The following is a 22648-nucleotide window of genomic DNA, read 5'->3' on the forward strand; positions in this document are numbered from 1 at the left end:
CCTTTCCCAAACCGGCTCCATCTGAAAACCTTCCTCATCTCACAGTTGATGGCAACACTATCCTTCCAGTTGCTCAGCCAAAAACCTTGGAGTCCTCTTGTCTTCTCTTTTTCTCATATCCCACATCCAATCTATCAGAAACAATTTTTGGTTGTACCCTAAAAACACACAGAATTTGACTGCTATCACCCTTATCGAACCCCCTACCTTCAATCACTTCAATCACCAGAGCCTTCTAACTGGTGGTCAATGCCTCCCTATGGTCTATTCCCAACATAGTAACTGAAGTGATCCTTTAAAAATATGAGCCAGATTTAATGAAAGCCCTGCAATGGCTCCTCCATCTTTACAGTGTTCTTTAAAGCCCTACATGATCTGACCCTCCCACCCATTACCTCTGTCAATACCTCCTCCTACTCTCTCTTCTCCCTCACTCTGCTCCCATCACCCTGGCCCCCTGTTCATCACTCTGAACACATCAGGTATGCTCCCATCTCAAGCCCTGTGCCTGGAAGGCTCTTCCCAAAGATATCCACATAGCTAACTTCCTTGGTCTTTGCTCAAATATCACCTTCTCTGTAAATCCTTCCCCAGCCTCTGCAACCCATCACCACCACAGCCTTCTTATCCTGCTCTACTGTTTCTTTTCTCTGTAACACTTGTCACCTTCTAACATGCTATACGCCTATTTATTATGCTTATTGTTTATCTCCATCCCCAGTAAAATATACATTGCACAAGAGCAGAGACTTTTGAAAAGTTTTATTTACTGATATATCCCATGTACCTAGAACAGCACCCAAAAGTGCAAATTAAATATGTAAACAAAAGACTATATCAGATAATTGTTTATCTCACCTATAGCACCCTGAGCTGACCCCCATTATGTCAGTTATAAGACTGTACTGTAAAGGCCTGTTAATTTCCTGCCTCTCCCACTAAACTGTAAGTTTCTTGAAACAAAGGATTTTATTTTGCTTTCCATTATTATTGCCAGTACTTCCTTACAGTGTCTGACACTTAGTAAGCACTCCATAATATTTGATAAACTGATGAAAAATATAAAACCATCTAAATCAAAGGTGTACACACCTTTATTATCTCCAAAATATAAACACAGTGCTGAAAGGCATGACACTGAAGACTGAGTTCTGGATTTTGGATTCTGTTAGCGTTTCTGGTCCGACAGACCAAAACTAAAGAACACTGACGAAATCATTAATTCTCTACAACTACTTCCTTATCAGTAAAAATGGGAATAATGATGGTACCTGCACCTCATGTGATTATCACAAATATAAAATGAGATGATAGTAGAGTTCAGAACATGCCACTCCAAAATGTGCTGCTCCGGCATATTGACTACTTTGAGCTAAAGGCACTTGAGAAACAGCAAACACAAGAAGAACACTCTGATCTTCCTCCTTTTTCTTAAAAGCACTAAATGAAATTCCTATATGAAAGATGTCCTCCCTATACCAGGGGGAAGGTAACATTCTTTTCATCAAGGACAAAAAGTTGAGACCCAGAGAATTCTACACAAACAGACTTTGTTAAAATAATTCTTATCTTCCTTTAGCCTCCCCACATAGTTTAGTCACTTTTGCACAATTGCCTCTCTTTGTTCAACCTAATATAAAACAAGTAGGTTTCGCCATTTCTTTGGGTCTTTGTTCCTACGCAGACTCCTGTGTCACATAAAGCTTGTATTAAACAAATTTGTATGCTTTTCACCTGTTGATCTGTCTTATGTCAATTTACTTCTCAGGCCCAGCCTAAAAGAACTCTGAGAGGATAAAGGTAAAAGTTTGCCTCTCCCACAACAGCATTAGTCCAGTGGTTTGCACATATTAAGCATTCAATAAATGACATCTACTATTTGTTATTACAAATTAGGTAGAGGCACTACTATGTGTCCTACTTGAATAACTTGACTCAGAATATTCACTAAACAAAATCTTTATTGGAAGATTTGAATATTGGAATGTACCAATAATTTATATTAAAAATTACCAGGTTACCTAAAACAACTTTGATAACCATTTTGCAAAAGAAGGTACCTCAGTTCTCTAAATAAAAGTAGGATTCTATTTACATTATCCCAGAACATTTTTAAATATTTCTGGATCTTAGGTTCTATAACCATCTTCAATAACTGCCTTCAATGCTTAATAATTTCATAACGTGTTTTCTTTTATATAACCAAGATACTTAATACTAGAGTTTAAAATTAAACATCTTGCAATTTAGACGAACTACACTTACAGGCCTATAATACATACATACTTTCTTCCTTCTACTGTGAATAATCGCATTTCCAGGAAAAAGACTTTTGAGAAAAACTTAAATACTTTAAGAATATTTGTGACTCTTTACTAAATCATTCCAAGCTTTCCACTTCTCATTTTTGTCATGTTTCCAACAGCATGTATAATCCTTTGGTAATGTTATATTAAGGATTGAGCAAAACTAACACTTCTGTTCAAATTAAAAGGCCAATTATATGGTGTTTATTTTAAACCTTATTGTCTGTTATCTTATACTAGAAATAATTATTCTATTATTTCCTCATCTACTGTGACTCCTAAATATTTTCCTGTCCTATCTTCAGAGTCAGTTCTCCATTTTAAAAAATACTTGTGAAAACTCATTTTCTTTATAGTTTGTACCGCCATAAAGAAATAAACAAACTGTAGATTTTACTTAGCATTCATATGGACAGCAGACAAGAAAACTGAGGTAAGCAGTTTAAGTGATTGTCCCACGACCACAGATGGAGTGACTGCCAGCTTTAGGATTAAAACTAAGAAGCTCATTATTCCCTTCTTATATTCTGCGTACTTAATGTTGTTTTTACATCACAAAGGTCTCTTAACTAATTTAAGAACAATAATTTAATACTTAAAATAATTACAGCAATATGTAAATAGATTTATGAAATTTATTAAACAAAAATAAAATTAGTTCATCCAAATAATCCCTGAAGAAATTAATCTGATTTACTATATAAATTATTTTTTAAATTTTACTTAGAGTGCCAAGAAAGTGACAGCTTAAAATAATTTATCATTTCAATGTCTTTTTAAAAAGCTAATTTCTTTAGCCAAAATCTACAACAAGTATATGAGATGGTTGGATTTGATTCCAAACAGAAATACTTTTTCATTAAAAAAAAAAATCCTCCAAACTTAAAACAGTAGTTTCTACTCTAATTTTAAACTTCAACTTCAGAATATATTTATAACAGCTATATCTATGAAAAGACAATGATAAAAAGTAAAGAAAACACCAAATGCTATTGCATTTACAGGAGAAAAAGACATACAGTATAACATTAACAGCTTACTGTGGAGAGTGGGTTTAATCAGGAAGTAGCCATTATCCTTTCGATTCAGAGCAGTGACAGCACTCCCAAACAAGCCGTGATATTTCTCAGTTAAAAGGCAGGAAAGAACAGCTACTATTGTGTCCTAGCTTTGCTGACCCCAAAGGTCACCATATGTCTTTTATCAAACGCTATGGTGAAAACATAATCCAAGTAAGCATTTACAATGCTCTATTTGTTGAAACACCTAAAATCTACCTAACACAACCTCTCTCTCTCAGTTACTCACAAAACATGGCTGTCTTATTCAGAGATTAGCAATTATTGTAATGAGATACTGTCGGAGAGGGTCAAATAGTACTTCCTGCAGTTTACACATCTTGATTTCCTGGTAAACAAACTGAAAGGCAGGTGGAGCACACAGATCACCAGTAAACGTGAATGCTCACGTGACAAAACTAAGCCAGGTAAGGCTGAGTCTCAAGTATTCGTTCTTTTCTTAATTTTATTAACGTCAAAACAGACAATAAAGAGTTCTGTCTTTCTTCCTTTTTTAAGGAAGGCTTAATCCTGACATGCATAGGCACACAGTTTATAATAAGGAATACTTGAAAAATGAATCTGTTTAAGCAGGTTTTAAAAATTACTTCTGGCAAGTAAATTGTAAAAACAAGGCAATGCTAACAAGGTTTAAAAAAAAACCCTGAGAACAACTGTTCAAAAACCTGCTAAATATAAGGAAAAGTCTTTAAATTTCAATTACTTCAAGAAAGCAGATAAAAGACATTTCTGAGTTATAAAGAATATAAAAATTAAATTTTTAGTCAAAGCATAAGCCTGTTTTTATTAGGACAAGCTCCTCCAAAAAAACATGACTTTACAATTTATGTGGTAATCTTTGGGAAAAAATATCTCAATTATATGAATGAATCAAAAAGTCTACATAAATTGAAGCTACTCCTGGCATTATTTTAAATTGATATTTCAAAAAGAAAACAAAACTTAAAATATTTACCTGTGAGCATTTAAAAGAAATTAGTAGCTTGAAAACTAAGTTTCCTGTCCTTAGTCTTTTTGCCCAAAATTGCTGTTTTTTCATTCTCTGAAATTTCTAGTATAGTTAAATGAGGTTGATTTAAATTAAGGGCATAAAAAAAACAAACACACTGTCAAATGATAAACTACTTCCCTCCTTTAAAACAAATCTCCTAAATATTTTTAATCTACAAAATTGTATTTATCTTAAAAAAGTTTACATACACTAAGGCCATGCATCTACATTCTAATTATTATGAACACAGATGCTTTAACTTTAATGCAAAGAGCTCTTGACAACTCTTTTACAACAATATAATCATATCAAAGCGTTAAATTATATTACTTAAATCAGGTTTATATTTACTCTGTTTGCAAAATAAAATTCTAATGTACGGAAATACAAAACAAAACAAAGTGACAATAAAATCAGTAACAACAAAAAGAACACCCTAGTAGACAAGACTGCCAAGAGTACAGAATCTCAGAACAGTCTCACTACAAACACTTCATGTGTGTCATTTGAAAGGAGTATGTATTCAATATTGAATGACATTATTGCAAAAAGCAATTACCCATCCGCCTTTACTAGGATAACACATGAAACAGACAGCAAATTTTCAGAAAACTATGACTAAGGAATTAACAGTTTCAGTTGCATTTCTTGGTCAAATTAAATAATTCAAATACCCTACAGGTAGCTGAAATGCAAAAACATAGCCCTTATTTCCCTTATAGAAAACTTAAAATATAATTCCTACTAAATAGGTAGCTTTGAACATGTAATTCATATATAAAACAAAACTAAATTTTAAATTAGGAAATTATTATCTCGATTATTTCAAAGATCTATGACTATCTTAGTTTCCCACAATGGGTCAAATTTAGAAGATAATGAAAAAAATGTAGAAGAAAATTATTTTGAAATTTTGTTTCATTTAAGGTAGGTTTTTTTCCCCCCGAGGAAGATTAGCCCTGAGCTGATATCTGCCGCCAATCCTCCTCCTTTTGCTGAGGAATACTGGCCCTAAGCTCACATCTGTGCCCATCTTCCTCTACTTTATATGTGGGATGCCAGCACAACATGGCTTGTCAAGAGGTGCCATGTCCATACCCGGGATCTGAACCTGCGAACCCCGGGCCACCCTGGCACCCATTCAAGGTAGTTTTCATCAAGTGTCAGCAACTTTTGGTATTAAGAGTTTACAATTCAGGGGCCAGCCCGGTGGCACAGCGGTTAAGTGCGGACGTTCTGCTTCGGAAGCCTGGTTTTCGACAGTTCAGATCCCGGGTGCAGACACTGCACCGCTTGGCACGCCATGCTGTGCTGGCATCCCACATATAAAGTAGAGAAAGATGGGCACAGATGTGAGCTCAGGGCCAGTCTTCCTCAGCAAAAAGAGGAGGATTGACAGCAGATGTTAGCTCAGGGCTAATCGTCCTCAAAAAACAAAAAAGAATTTACATTACAAGGGCAGGGACAAAACCCAGGGTAATATATATGGTACCCTGTGACTTAGAAAAAGACCCCCTCTAAGCTGACATGGGAGAAAAAGGCATCTTTTCCTTCTCTAGGATATATTTCAGCTGTACTTGTTCTCTCAGCCAGGCACTCTTGTGTAGGCATGCTTAGCACAAGGAACTAGACCTGGTAGCTCTGTACAGGCAAAAAGCTTCAGAAAGGATTCCCCTGCCCCTGGCAAGTCTAAGAAACCACAGACGAGATTAGTCCTCCGCGACTTAAGAAATTCCTGCAAAATGAAGAGGGGACGTACAGCAAGGGACACAAGGAGGAAAAAAGGCTACCACTTTAATTTGCTTGCTTTCTGCTGGCAATGAATAAGCTTTACATTGTTATTTATATCCCATCTGATTCCAAAACAATTTAAGGTGACTTACAGAAATATGAGCAGTAGAAAATAATGCTTTTAAAATATAAATTAATATGAATAAAGGGAAAATAAGAGGAAGCAAGAAAGATGAATCACAAGGTAAGGTTGCAACACAGAAACGCCTATCATAAGGCCTTGCACAACTCTAAGATGTGGGTGGTTCAGCTCTGAGCTTCCCAGCAATCAAAGTAAAGTGGGAAACAAGATCAAATTACAAAGTTCTCATTCTCTATAAGGCATATTTTACAAACAAGTACCAACAACTTTTCCTAGTTCTCAGAATTGAGAGAAATTTCTTCTATGCTTTTCAATAATGCAACACTGGACAATACAATAATTTTCTCAACAGCATCTTTACAGAAATTAAATAATAAATTTCGTATGAAAGTTTCTTTGAACATTTTCTCAGTGTAAGCCGTTGTTATAATATAATGAAATATTACCCAGAAAACAAGCCATCTTGCTAGGAAGGCTTCTGTAATTTATCTAATCTGGGTCTTCAAACAAATACCAACAATCCCAAAGATCTTTTGCTAAATTCATAGTCCCTTTTCATATTCCAGATTCATATTTCATTTTCTAAATTCAGGTGTTCTGTTTGATAAACAAAATGGGCATGCAAGCATTAACTGTGGTCCCAGATCAGATGAAGGAGAAGAAACTAGTAGGCAGGTCCAGACACTTAAAAAGGAACTCTCTGGGGATTTTTTTTGGTGAGGAAGATTGGTCCTGAGCTAACGTCTGTTGCCAATCTTCCTCTTTTTGCTGAGAAAGATTGGCCTTGAGCTAACATCTGTGCCCATCTTCCTCTATTTTGTATGTGGGATGCTGCCACAGCATGGCTTAATGAGCAGCGCGTAGGTCCGTGCCTGGGATCCGAACCCGTGAACCCCAGGCCGCCAAAGTGGAGTGCACGAACTTAACCACTATGCCACGGGGCTGGCCTGGGACTTCTCTTTTTAAGTTAAAACAATTCCTCTCTTTTTCATTGGTGACCTTCCATGAGCCCGCTCAATTCAACAGCCTGGGAGCTCAACCTATGATGATTTCTATTCCTCTTCAGTTTGGTATTTCTAACTATGGTAGAAAAAACGAGGTCCATAATGGTAGCATCTCAAGATACCATATATCTGGACTGAATACTACTAAAATTTAACAAGGTTACTACAATCTGGGTTTCATGTGAGGTGAATAGGTAGAAGCAAACCATATCCTCTAGTACAGTTGCCTTGTTCTCTTTTCTCTCTCTCAAAGGTGCCAAGCTTATGTTCTCCCACCTCCCAGATCATGTTTCTCTTGTTTCCCACTGTCTCTTAACCTCGTTATCAGTTTAGATCTCATCATTTTCAGGATGCTCCTCTCTCAGAGCCTGACTATTTGGGTCCATAAAACTGTCTTTCTGTACATGATTTATCTCTATATTATTCTCTAATTATTTGGGGGATCTCCTTTGCTAAGATTTTGAAATTCCTTGTTTTACATTACCCACTGTGAACAATAAAATGCAAATACTTAATATGATTCATTAACAAATTGCTGTACATATCTATCACAGATCATGTTTGTCCAACATAACCAAGATATTTACTAGGATTGCATCAAGTGAGCCAGAAGGCCAATTTTTACCATATAGATAATTTCTCTTTTTTCTCTTTTTCTGGTGAGGAAGATTGTCGCTGAGCTAACATCTGTGCCAATCTTCCTCTATTTTGTATGTGGGACACTGCCATGGCATGGCTTGATGAGTGATGTATAGGTCCATGCCCAGGATCTGAACTCATGAACCTTGGGCCGCCAAAGCAAAGCGTGCAAACTTAACCACTATTCCAGCAGGACGGCCCCACCATATACTAATTTCTAAATGCTATACAACCAGCCGATATTAAATCAAATCTTGGACTTTCTAGTTTCAAAGCTTGTGAAAAGAATTTTAGTTGGGAGGACAACTTTTGAGAACACTACAAAAACCAAGATACATTGTAAATTATAATCAGGCCTCAAAATGACTAAAATTAAATCACAATTGTGGCCAATAGAGTTTGATCTATATTTGAACTCATATACATAACCCAGACAGTCATGCAGCCTATTCTTTATTAAATGAACTCTTCCAATGTGTAGCTACAGAAATTGATTTCTGAATTTCCTATTTTATGAAAATTCAAATCTAAGTATAGTAATCTCAACATACAATTTTTGCTACTGCAAAAGTAAGAAGGATTTACATTTGGCATAATATGTACACTTGCTTAACATTTTTCCTGCAATAAGAAAAACCACTCAAGATTTAAAAATATGTTAGAAAGCATACGCTTAAGAAGCTGATATTAATTATTGGCTTAAATTAATCAAGATTATATTCTATTCATTTAAAAAGTTATAGGATAATTACAATGGTTACATTATTAACCACATTGTAGTTGTTTACTTCAGAGAACAAAAGTAGGAAAAATATCTATAATATAAATTGAAAAGCTTTTGAACAAATTTAACAACAAAAGAAAGAATAAAATTCAACTTTCTTTCTTTTCCTAAAAGGCAAACTTGAAAGAGTAAACCAAAGCTACAAATGTATATATTTTCATTTAATGCAACATAAGAGATACACATAGAGCCTGTGAGAATACAATATTCATTTTGCTGCAGAAGAACAGACATTGCATAACAATGAGATTTGCTAATGAAATCAACCATCAACCTGGAATACATATGTATTAAACCAAGACCTCAGTGTCATTTTCTTTTTGCATCGTTTGTTCTTTCTTTCATTTTTTCTTGACCTTGTCAGTATTTTTGTCCTTTAGATTTTGGAACTTTGGTAAAGCAAAATCAAGACTATACTATTACAGTCTACTACTTTTTATTCGCCACGTTTACTTTTAAGGTAAATTCCAATTGTTCTGATTATATCAGCAGTATTAATATACCTCTGGGGGAAAAAAAAATCAATGGCTGTTACCAGAAGAAACAAAGGAGGTTTATCTCTATACAAAACCGTTGGATTGGGTCTGAAAAAACTTTTATCAACATCTGACATAAATTCCATATGAAAACTTTTATAATAATGTTAGTGCTTACTTACTTAATAAGAAATACGAAAATAATAATATATGTTAAAGTTGCTTTTGTAATATAATTCCTGCAGCAATTTCTACTACTGACAATAATTAAGTGAAATAATGTAGGGCTGATAGAATAACTATCAAAATGAAAATTATTTAATGTTTTTAGATAAAAATCACAATTTTCCCCCAAAATGCTCTACTGTCCTGGTCTACAAAGTTAATTACCAATTTTCATTTATCAAAAACAAGTAATTCTTAGAATTTTCTTAAAGACTTATGATTTAAGTTTATGATTTAGTTATTATAATCTTCTATAAAAGCCCAAAAGACTATGAAAGTACTTGATAGCATATATTTTAAAGAAAAGCATTAATGTCCCTCAGAATTGATTTAAAACTTTTTGAGTATGAGCTATTTAACTAAATGACTATCTGTCCTATTGGTTGTCCATTTACACAAATTAGGTTTTCAATTCACGTGTGCTACCGATAAAATTAACAGCCTAACCTGCTGTGGTATGTGATTGCTACTAATTCATGATAATAATAACAGGTTTTAAAAAAAAACAAAACCAGGGCTGGCCCCGTGGCCGAGCGGTTAAGTTCGCGTGCTCCGCTGCAGGCGGCCCAGTGTTTCGTTGGTTCGAATCCTGGGCGCAGACATGACACTGCTCATCAGACCACGCTGAGGCAGCATCCCACATGCCACAGCTAGAAGGACCCACAACGAAGAATATACAACTATGTACCGGGGGGCTTTGGGGAGAAAAAGGAAAAAAATAAATTTAAAAAAAAAAAAAAAACAAAAAAACAAAACCAGTACTTATACCAACTAAAACAGCCTTAGCCAAACAAAATTAAGTTTCCTATTTTTATTTTTATAATACCTTAATGTCTAACCTCAAACAATACCCTGCAAAATAACAAAAGTCAGTATTACCATTCTGTTGGAAAAGTAAACTGAAAAGATTATTCATTCCTTATTAAACTTAAACTCTCTGAGAGTTGCCACTGACAGTCTAATAGTTCTTGAGGCTATTTTAAAAAGCTTGAAGGATGATTTTCAGCAAAGAACCACATAATCACAGAGCAATCATTATACAAAGTATTTCTCTAAAAAAATAGAAATTTCTATAAAATGGCAAACTATAAATCAGACTGTAGATAAACAGGAAGTTTAAACAAATGTCTATGGCAATAGGGAAAACCCACTTTCCCAAGGGCCTAGGGGGAAGGTGGTAGTCCTCAAATGTGGAGACAGGCTTTGGAAGGTCATCTAGCTCCTTGCTAAGTGTGGTCCACAGACCAGCAACATTGAAATTGTTGGAGAAACGAAGACTCCCAAGCACTAGCCCAGACCCACTGAAACAGAATCCTGAGTGCATGGAAATTTAAGAAGCCATGAGCTAGAAAATTCTTCAGCCTGCCTAACAATTTGTATACCGATTCCAATAACTTCTGATATTTTAATACCTCCTCAAAAATCCATATTAAAATGCAGAATAGTCAAGAATAAACAATTTATGTGTAATACTAAAAGCCCATTACCTATCATTTCCTTAATTATCTGAAGCCTCTATTTCTATGGACTACTGATTTGAAATCTGTGGTAAGACAAGGAATAAGAGGGCAGGAATAATTGTTTTTGTAAGATACTGAAAAATATTAAATAATTGGATGAAACTGAAGTATTTACACTCTCTTAGCAATTATTTTAAATTATGTCAACAGAAGAGTCCTTTCTTAAATAAAACCTTGTGAAGAAGCCCCATATAGTAAAAAAGAAATGAAGGGCTGTCCTTTGGGGCAGGGGAGGCAACCAGCAGTAGCTAAGGCCTCTCAGTAGAACCAACTCCTGATTTCTCAGACCACAGTTTGAAATACTCTGACACAAGGCAACTACTTAAGAATCTAAAAACAAACTGAACAACTGTTTTACTAATTACAAATAAAATTTACTATTCATCAAAGCAAGTCCTAAAGATCATTATATAGAGAGACACTGTTTAGCTCCATTTGTTCTATAGTGTTTTAAAGTAAGAACACTAGATAAAATTACATAATTAAGCATTTTTTCCTAATTCAAATTGATCTTTCCCCAAATAGGTCTAACTAATAGGTGAAGCTGGATTTAATTAGTATGTTATCTTCAATTAAATTATTTTAGTTAATGGCATGTCTACCACATATAAGATATTATGTTAAATGCTACGAGGGCAATACAGATGAATGGACAAAGTACTCTACTTATCACCTTGGAAGGATAAGACAAATACATGGAACATAATAAGTGCCATGAAAGCAATATAAATACAGTATGGGAGCAAAATTGACTAAGCATGTCAGAAAAAGTTTCACAGTAACATCTAAAGTAGGCCTTGAAAAGTGTGTAGGATTTTGAAAGGCATAGATCACTGGGTGGAGTAACTAGCAAAAAAGGCATCATAAGTGCAGGGAAAACACATGCTGAGGGCCCGAGGCTGAAAAGCAGTGGGTGTATTCAAGAGACTAGCTTGAGGTAACATGCAAACAAGAATCACGAGTTGTTCATTTTATAGCAGTAGCACCTACAAAACTCAAGTGTTAATATACCTGCAGAGCATAAGAGCATTAACTATCTACTGTTTAATGAATTAATAAGTAAATGAATGTAATCCAATCTGGCTAGTACATAAAGCATATGCAGAAAATAGTGGGAGACACGGCTGAAAAGGTTGTTTAGGACCTTATTGCAGGCAACCTTGAATACCACATGCTGTTTAAATTTAACACCATGCAACAAATGGTAACAATGGTCAACTACTTGCATAGAAATATTGATAGAGCAGTTTTAAGTAAGATGAACCGGAGCAAGGAGAGATTTCCAATAGGGATATTGCAATATTTGGTCTGTAGCAATAGGTTAGGCAAGAGGTAAGGGTCTGAACTAAGGTTGTGGCAATAGAGTCAGAAATACAGACATGAACATGAAAGACAAGATGAATCAAAAATTTTTTTTTTACCTCTTGGTTAGTCAAAGTAGAACAAGAAGTAAAAAATTATACTGTAGAAGTAAAATCTATTGGACTTCATAGTAGGTTCTATATAGAGGGAGTGGGAAGGCAAAACTTAAGGAAATCCCAAAGGTTGGCAAAAATGTAGAGCAGGAAATCTCTAACGCACTGGTGGTATAAACTGGTATAACCACTGTAGAAAGAAATGAAGCAACACAGTGAAATCAAAGCTGTGTATAGTCCATATCACAGCAATTCCACTTCTAGATTCGTAACCCAAAAAAGTTCTCATACATGTGCATAAGGAGTCATATATAAAAATGTAAATTGTAGCGTTATTTGTATAGTGAAATACTGGAAAATAAATAAAAGGTTGTGGTGTGCTTATATAGTGAAATAGTATACAGCAGTTAAAAATGAATGAACTAGAGCTACACATATAAACACGGATATATATCTTTAATATATAAACACAACAACTAGAAGGAAGTAAAGGTTTTGTTTACTTTTTTTTTTTAAGATTGGCACCTAAGCTAACATCTGTGGCCAATCTTTTGTTTTCTTTCTTTCTTTTTTTCTTCTTCTCCCCAAAGCCCTCCAGTACATAGTCGTATATTCTAGTTGTAGGTCCTTCTGGTTGTGCTATGAGGGACGCTGCCTCAGCATGGCCTGATGAGCAGTGCCATGCCTGCGCCCAGGATCTGAATTGGCGAAATCCTGGGCCACTGAAGCAGAGCATGCGAACTTAACCACTCGGCTACGGGGCGGCCCCTGTTTACTTCTATTTACTATTTTATTTAAGATAGGACATTCCTAAATAAAACAGTCAAGAAAGGAAAAGGATCTGTCTTATAAATGATCAATAAACACAAGTCTCTGGAGGACACAGAAGAGGATAAAATCAAAAAGCATGAATAAAATCTTAGGTTTAGTGAGGAGGTGAAACGACTTTTTGTCTGTTTTTATCAGGACTTATTTTACAACTGGGAGTTTGTATCTTTGATGACCTTCGCCCATTTTGCCCCCCACCCTCTTGCCCCTGGCAACCACCAATCTGTTTTCTGTATCTATGAGTTTCTTTTTTTGTTAAGATTCCCTATACAAGTGAGATCTTACAGTATTTGTCTTTCTCTGTCTGACTTATTTCACTTAGCATAATGCCCTCAAAGTCCATCCATGTTGTTACAAATGGCAGGATTTCCTTCTTTTTTATGGCTGAGTAATATTCCACTGTATGTAGATACCATATTTTCTTTACCCATTCATCCATAGATGGACACTTACATTGTTTCTATGTCTTGGCTATTGTAAGTAATGTTGCAGTGAACATGGGGATACAAGGTAAAACAGCTTTTTTCTCAGAGATAAAAGAAAAAAAAAGACACTTTTTTTAAACTTTTTATTCTGAAATAAATATATATTTTCAGAAAGTCGCAAAAATAGTACAGTGAGGTCCCAGGTACTCATCACCCACTTTCCAACAAGAGTAATACCTTACATGACTATACTGCATTATCAAAACCAGGAAACTAACTACAATTAGTTGTATTATATAATCAGTGCAATATATAGTCCTAGGTCATTTTATCACATGTGTAGATTCATGTAATCAACAGTGCAATCAAAGTATAAAACTATTCCATCACCACAAAGATCTCTCTTGTGCTACTCCTTTATAGTCACACCCAAACCCCTCTCCTCCACCATCCCTAACCCCTGGTAACCAGTAATTTGTTCTCGATCACTATAATTTTGTCTTTATATAAATAAAATCATAGAGTAACCTTCTGAGATTGGCTTTTTTCACTCAGCCTAATACCCTTGAGATCTATCCAATTGTTATACGTATCAATAGTTGATAACTTTTTATTGCTGAGTGGTATTGCACAGTATAGACACATCATGCTGTGTTTAGCCATTCACCTATTTTGATTGTTTCCAATTTTGGCTATTACAAATAAAGCTGCTATGAGCAAACATGTATACTCATTTTGCTGAGATAAATGTCCAGGAGTGCGGTTGCTAGGTGATATAGTAAGCACATGTTTAGTGTTTTCTTTTTAAGAAACTGCCAAACTCTTTTCCAGAGTGGTTGTACCATTTTACATTCCCACTGGCAGTGCATGAGAACTCAATTTTCAACATCCTTGCCAGCATTTGATATTGTCACTGTTTTTTATTTTAGCTGTTGATAGGTGAGGAGTGATAGCTCATTTTTGCATTTCCCTGACAGCTAGTGATGTTGAGTATCTTTTCATGTGTTCATTTGATATCTGTAGATCCTCTTCGGTGAAATGTTTCTTCATGTCTTTTGCCCATTTTCCAATTGGATTGTTGGCAATTCTACTATTGAGTTTTGAGAATTTTTATGTATCCTAGATATGAATCCTTTTTCAGAGATGTAGTTTTCAAATATTTTCTCCTAGTATGTAGCTTGTCTTTTCATTGTCTGAACAGGGTCTTTTGCAAAGCAAAAGGTTTTAATTTGTATAGCCCAATTTACTGATTTTTTCTTTTATGGATTGTGCTTTTTGTGTCACATATAAGAACTTTTCAACAAGTTAGGAGCAACAGATTTTCCTTTATGTTTTCTTCTAAAAGTTTTACAGGTTTATGTTTCACATTTAAATCTATAATCCAAACAGATTTTGAATTGGAAAGAGGGAAAATTGACAGATCAGTTATCAGAAGGTCTTCAACTACTTCATAGAGCTAATTTCAAAGTTTATTGGGTACCCCTTAAAGTATGAAGCACTTAAGATAGATACAAGATTTAGGGTATAGGAATTGGAGAAAACACAAATGCATATTTTTATTTCATTGTTTTAGTGCTTTGACACAATTATACATCAGTGCATCTGATTTAGCTAGGAAGGGCTTGAGAATGTTCTTGGAGAAGACTACATCTGTTTTAAACCTTTAAAATGGAGAAATTAGTCTACTCACAGGGGAAAGGCTGCATCAGGAAGAGATAAAAGCACTGAACCAAGGCAAAAGGACTATGCACCCACTGCCTGGTTTAAGGAAGTGTAAACGGTTTCAAAGATGGAGAGCACTAAGTATGGAAGATTTAGGCAAAATTTTAGAGATTAGGCAGGAGACAGATTGTGGAAGACTTCATATGCCCTGCAAAAGAGATTAAATTCTATTCTGTAGTGATGGGAAACTAGCAACGGATTTTAAGTAGGTGAATAACCTAGATAGATTTGTGATGTCAATTTAATCGTCACTGAGAGGATGATGAATTTGGACACAGCAAGACCAGAGGCAGAGCCACCAGTTAGGAGGCTACTGTGACAGCCTAGGTGAAGCATGATGCAAACCTACAAAAAGATTTAGGCATCATGCACAGAGAAGTAAGGATGAATTTGAGAAATATTTTTTTAAGAAGAAATGTCATCTTTACTGAAAAAGCAGGCAGGGAGAGGTGCTGGCTTAAGGAAAGGGGAGAAGTAATGAAACAGAGATTGTGGAAAATCCTTCTATTAGCTTATAGTTAACCTGTAGGATTGTACAATAATACAGCTTTTACTGAAGCACAAAAAACACTAGTCCTGTAAGATGCTCTTGAAAGGAAGGGTCAAGTAAGTTGAAGATTCCCAAAACACATGAGCACATTAAAAGAGGAGCAGAGGGGCCGGCCCACTGGCATAGCGGTTAAGTTCACGCACTCTGTTTTGGTGGGCCGGGGTTTGCCGGTTTGCATCCCGGGCACAGACCTACACACTGCTTATCAAGCTATGCTGTGGCAGGTGTCCCACATATAAAACAGAGGAAGATGGGCACGGATGTTAGCTCAGGGCCAAACTTCCTCAAAAAAAAAAAAATGCACAGAAATAGTTGTTAAACGAAATAAAATCTATTTAACTTCATTTAACATTAATCCCATGTTTTCCAAACTTATTTGACCACAGGACCTTTTTTTTTTGAGGAAGATTAGCCCTGAGCTAACATCTGCCGCCAATCCTCCTCTTTTTCCTGAGGAAAATTGGCCCTGAGCTAACATCTGTGCCCATCTTCCTCTATTTTATATGTGGGATGCCTCCCACAGCTTGGCTTGACAAGCAGTGGGTAGGCCCACACCTGGAATCTGAACCGGCCAACCCTGGGCCACCAAAGCAGAGTGTGCGAACTTAACCGCTACGCCACCAGGCTGGCCCCCACGGAAACTTTTTTTCATGCAATACTCCATATGACCAGTGCTCTACCAAAACTACCTTGGAGACCGCTGGTTTGGCAACATTACGGGCTTTGGTTAAGCTTTGAGCATAATTTTTTTTCAGTCTTCTCTTAAAAAAAAAAAAGACAAATTTTGAATGTAGTTTACGTGAAATCTGTCTGGCTTCACTTATTACTCTCCTTCATTGCTCACATCATTCCAGTTATGATGGTTTCCTTATTGTTCTCGGAATATGCGAAGCACAATCTCCCAATCACAATACAATGTCTTGGCATGTACTTTTTTTAGAATAGACTTCACCCAAATATATACATGACTCACTCTCTCACTTTCTTAAGATCTCTACTAAATTGTTACCTTATTAGAAAGGCCTTCAGTGACCACTCTATAACAAATACCAACTCCACCACTCTGGTACTCAGGACCCTTAATTTCCTATATCTTTCTTCATAATGTTAGTTGCCATCTAATACAGTAAATATTAATTTATTAACTGTTACCTCTTTCGCTTATGGACTATAAGCCCCATGAGTGCAGAGTCTGTTTTGTTCACTGCCTTACCCTCAGCACTTGTATGTTTTAGACAATTATTAGTTTTTGAATAATTTAGTAATCATCATTTAACCTCTATCTGAGTGTATTTTCTTCCTAGTAAAGTAGATAATAGGTGAAATAGCTACATGTCAACATACCCACTGTTAGGAACAGTATTCTCCTTTATGATGTCATAGCTAATATTTTTCACGCCCACATTCTATCCAAAAGGTCTGACCAGTTTTATTGATAAAAATAAAAACAAGACTTACTTCAGGATTTTGGAACCTTTCAAATTTTTCTCCTAATCAAAAACAACTGGAAAATTGTTGTAGAATTTTATCTTTGGAAAATGCACAGATATCATTTTGTATAATTGTTAAATTTCTCTTTTAACTGCACTTCTTTAGACACTGGCCTTCAAACGACTACAACCTGAAGCACTGAATGCAGCAACCTTGACCCTCTATAGCAAAGGGTCGTTTTCTTCTGTGATGTACAGTGATTCCTTTCTATAACTCTGGCAATTGTCAAATGCTTTAGTGGGTTTTAAGTGTGTAATGCTCCCACTTTTAATTTTAGCCATGACTTATTGCTCTTTAATACAGGTCAGCTGTCCAATTGAACATACTCCATATGATAATGTACTCTCATGGGGACATATATTCCTGTAAAAATTGGAAGAAATTCTCACTGATACATGCAACTATTTTTCAAAACATCTCAGTATAAAATCTACAAAACTCTTAAATATGTTAATATGAAATGCAGTATTTCTAAGAGAAAAGGTTTTAAAAAATACTCAAATAAGTCAACGTAACTCAAATATATTTTCAATATATTTGAATTGGTTCTGATTTAAGCAAAATATTGTTTAAACATGTTCTTATTAAAGACTAAGAACATAGCTCATGCATATATAACTTTATAACCCAGGTATAAACTCCCTATTCAACAAAAATTTTTTACACAGTGGTCTAGTGATGACAGACTAAAATGAAAAACTTGAATTCTTTCCAATAAAAATATGCTCAATTGAATAGTAAATAAAAGCCTCTAAAATATGTGCTTTCATTACGCAGCTGTCATGAATAAGCAGGTGTACTCTGTGGTGTTCCAAGTCTTATTCAAAGAGAGTAGTTTCCTTTACTTTCATAACTGAAGATTTTTATATAAACAATAACTAATAATCTAAAAGTCACCTAATGTTTTTCATAAACTTACTTAGTGACCTTGGTTAAATCACAGTCTCTGAGACGTGGGTTCTTCATCTGTAAAATAAGAGGGTTTCTCTAGGAGTTTTAATATACTTTCTGACTTTAATATTTCTGTGATTCTAAAAAAATAATTTTTCAATTAAACTCTATTGTTTTTACCCTTGCAAACTAACTGAGAAATATTTCTGATACCAAGAAATGCATGTTCCTCTTAAAAGCTTACTTCTTTAAAAACTAGATAATAAAACATATTTATGTTTCTCTATAATGAAACACCTCAATTTGCACTGAAATATGATAAGTACTGTTTATCTACCTTAGGTGAATAAAAGCTGAGGACAATTTATTAGAGCATAAGAAAGACTCTTGAATACTAGAAGGTCACAGCCTGTGTGCTGAGCTGCTAGCAAAACATCTATGATGCTCCAAAGCTGCCATTTTTCTTCCTTGACAAAGACTCCATCTGCCACTGAGCCATTTACAGCCTCCAAGTCAGAATATCAATGATTTCCAACCATTCTGCAAGCCTGTTTTCACCTTGACATCACCTCTGTAATACATCTAAAGCAGATGATACATATATCCCCAACTATAAGCATGAAGCCCATGCTTTATTCACTTGATAGGTATTTAAGCTGTTCTCTAATGTACCATTTTTATTCATGCTGAGTTATAAAAGAATTTTAAAGTATATATATTTGCTATAATTCTTGTCGCTTTACTTACATGCTTTAAACCAGATACATTCATAAAACTTTAAAACCTAAAAACCTAAGCAGTTTTTAATAACGGCTTAATAACTAAGACAACAGCAATGTATCGTATTTCCACTTAATACAATCTGTTATAAAATTATTTCATAGAAAACGTTCCATTTCCTTAGAAATAGAAAAGATTAAAGTAATGTAGAAATGTTAGTAAGATTTCTAGTTTTGTCCTCAAATCAGTGTTCTTAACATTGTAAACAAGAGAAAACCTTTTACCTAGCAATAAAAGACACAGCAAATTTTTCAATTATATTTTGTTATTTCCTACTATTTTTGTTTAGCAAAATCTTAGAAATAGATGCAAACTACCAAGAACTATTTAAAAAGTCTTTCATCCCTTTTATATAAAAGCAGTATAATCCTAGGTCATTAATATTTATAAAAATGGAAATAATAACCTTATTTAAAATATTACTTTTATTTGAAAGCAATTCTCTATAAAATAAAGAAAGAATGAATTCAGGTCTATTTGTGCAAAACATTAAGGGAGTACAAAAAAGTTTAAAACAAGATTCTCGGCCTCAAGAAGAGGAAATAATAAATGCTCTTATGAAAAAGCATCTAAAAAGAAAAGGCACTTTACAATAAGAGGAAGTATGTTACACAAGAAGGAATTCTGGATTACAGGTCAGGAGTCTTAAGTCTACATCTCTGCTCTAAACCCTCCAAATACTTACACTAGTCACTTAACTCTAGGAAAACCACTTACTCAACTGTAAAGTGAGGTGACTAGCACAAGTGCTACCTAAAGTCTCTTCCTGCTCTAGCAATCTATGATGATAGGATACCATGAGTCTAGATGTCAATTACAGACACTTACTGACGTGACATTTTCAAGTGGCACTCCTTTGAGGAAGACGTGGCCAGTACTGAGAGGAAATGAGATTTGAGTTGGGTCCTGAACGGTGTGCAGCGTTTGAATATATAGGCAGAGTAGAAAAAGAATCTTCCCAATAAAGGGAATAGCATAAACAAAGGTATGGGGGAAAAATCAGGATTCCCAACATGTTAATGTGGCAATGTTATCCACAATGACTAAGAAGAGGAGACGTGACACTGAAGACAGAGAAACTAGTAAGTAAACTAATACGAGCAATCTGCACATGACCTAAATAGAACGGTGGTAGCAATAAAAAGAAAACAAAGGATGCAAAGGATACTGAAGCTAGATCATGGGCACTTTTAAATTTTGATTATCTAGAGCCAGAGGAAGGAGAGTAATCCAAAATGACACCAGGGTTCATATATTGATGTGGAAAATAGTGATACCATTAACAGAAATAGGCCTGAAATGCGATCCTTTTTCTAAAATAACATGAAAAAATAAAAATAAAATACATTAAAAAGAAATAAAGTTACCAATTTTCAGAAAAAGAAAACAAAATTAGGAGTTAGACACTGATGCTGGAGTCCCTGCCATAAACTGGCTGTGTAACACACAGCCAGTCACTCTGTTTTTCTAAAATGAGAATACTGGACTTAATATGATTTTAAGACCCTTTTCAGTTTTATATATGAGACAGCATCTTAATTTCTGAATAAACTTAGAAGTGTAGAGGCAGGCAGTCTTTTGAAAGAGTCTTAATCCTGATTGACTAAAGATGTAACATTTTTTACACATACAAAAAGTTGAGAAATACAAAGTACTTCATCCAAAAATAATAAGAACAATTACTTTCACCTAACATGTGCAACCAAAAACACAACTGCCACAAACTAAAGCAGAAGCAATTTCAGAATTAACCCTGCATTTCTGATCTGGCATTAGACATTAGCTCATTCATTAAAACCCTTTTACTAGGAACTAGGGGAAAGCCAAAAGAGGATACAGTTCCCGTATTTAAGCATATCATAACTTTACTGGTGAGATAAAATGGATGTATATGAAAGAAAAAATTTTGTTTTAATGCAGACAACCCACATACTAAGGAAATCATTACTTAACATCATTTCAAACAAGAGATAAATTCTGAAGCATAATCTTAAAAACATAACGGATATGAACTTTGGCTAAAGGAAAAAATATTCTCAGTGCTTCCTTTAACAACAGACGCTATAATCAAATACAAATTTTGTTCATATTTCAGTTATTTTTGTACTATAATTTCAAGAAAAAAACTCTCTTATTTATTCCAATGTCATGATTCAAGATATATGGAGAATTTATAAGTGTATTTCTAGAGGGATATGTCAAACAAATTTGTTTTCTAAACACTAAGTTACAATTTCAATCATATTCTGAAACAATTTGTACTCCAAAAATAATTTTAAAATTAAGTAACAATTTTAATTAATTTCAGGAAAGTAGTTAAATTTAACAAACATACAAAAGAGGAAAGCTAACTTATAGTAACTTGCCTTATTTCTTCCATAAACTATGCTTATAATAAATAACTGAAACAGGTTATCAAAGCTTATTACTCAATTTCTTAGTGCTTAATATTAACATTATACTCAACTAAACATATAATTAAATTTGCAGGTGCTGCACGTGCTACAGTGTGGTAAATTTTTATTCTTTGGGAGAAATATTTCTATGCACTCATGGACTTTGATTTCAAAGATGACTTCTTTCTTACTAAAATATATCTTTATTTTATTTGAAGAGTATGATGATAATAATAAACTTTCTCTATTTTGCCTAGTAAGTCCAATATTCAGTATGCAAAAATGATCACAGTACAATACTAAGACAAAGAAACTGGATTAGAAATAATTAAGCATTACCTATGAAAATGTAAGCACAACTTCAGATAATAATGAACCCAACTTGCTTCAAAGATCTGAATATTCTCTTTTCATTATTAACATTTACCTGAAATAAAATCAATTCTTTTTCCACATCTCCAAGTAAAATCCATGTAAAGAAGTAGTGTGGAATTACTGCAATGGTCCAGCAGATCTTTAGCCAATGCTGATCCTGTCTGTGAGGCAGAGGTACAAATGAGCTATTGCTGCTATAGTGATTTGATAATTGGGTTGGTCCCCAAGTCCTCATATATGAATCCCTCTTTAAATGGCGCTTTAGAAAAGGGAAATTAATAGGAAGTAACTGGATGACAATACGGGTAAAATTATATATAAGCAAAAACTACACATACACATTTAAAACCTACTCAATCCAACAAACACTTACTGGAAACAAGTTTGCGGGCTTCAGTTCCAACACTGTGAGCAGACATATGTGACTGAGAGCTTACAACTGAACACTCTAAGTTGAAACTTCTCAAGTGTTTCAGAAACGGTTTCAAAGTGTTCATATTTTTAAATGAGGTAATAGCATGTTTAAATCTCTATTTTTAATAATAAATAACATTTCTCAGTAAACAAAGAGAGTATAGGCTGAGAACCTTACATACACATCACATATGGTGGTGAGCGACAATCGGACGAGAGCGCTCATGATACTCAATCCCGCTATCACACAGCTGAACCCTGACATAGTTGCCATGATGGTTTTGATGCTTTTTTACATTTTTTAATTTGTTAAAGAATAGAAGCATGAGGTGCAGTGATAGGACCAATGAGGACATAAATGAAAATTCAGCAAATTCACCCCAAGATCTTCACCAAATCCCTTAGTTGCATTCATCTCATCGAAGTTCTTATACAGCACATCAAGATGTCCTTATTATTTCAAA

General features: G+C 34.7%; 1 protein-coding gene across 50 annotated transcripts in view; it reads right to left on the reverse strand.

Moving 5' to 3' along the window:
- BAZ2B (bromodomain adjacent to zinc finger domain 2B) overlaps nucleotides 1-22648 on the reverse strand; it is a 290353-nt gene that overhangs the window by 175784 nt on the left and 91921 nt on the right. For 4 of the 50 annotated variants that reach the window (XM_070507917.1, XM_070507898.1, XM_070507896.1 and 1 more), the window contains exon 1: nucleotides 3347-3693. The exons of 36 other annotated variants lie outside the window; for them this stretch is intronic. Coding sequence is in view for 1 of the 14 variants with exons in the window: in XM_070507904.1 (XP_070364005.1) it covers nucleotides 21823-21868 (46 nt within the window). In the remaining 13 variants the exon portion in view is untranslated. Of the gene's footprint in view, nucleotides 1-3346; nucleotides 3716-21822; nucleotides 21932-22648 lie in introns of those variants that run through there. 10 more of the 50 variants (XM_070507925.1, XM_070507923.1, XM_070507934.1 and 7 more) reach the window with 7 other exon arrangements.

This window comes from Equus asinus, chromosome 4 (assembly GCF_041296235.1).
Source record: "Equus asinus isolate D_3611 breed Donkey chromosome 4, EquAss-T2T_v2, whole genome shotgun sequence".
NCBI lineage: Eukaryota > Metazoa > Chordata > Mammalia > Perissodactyla > Equidae > Equus > Equus asinus.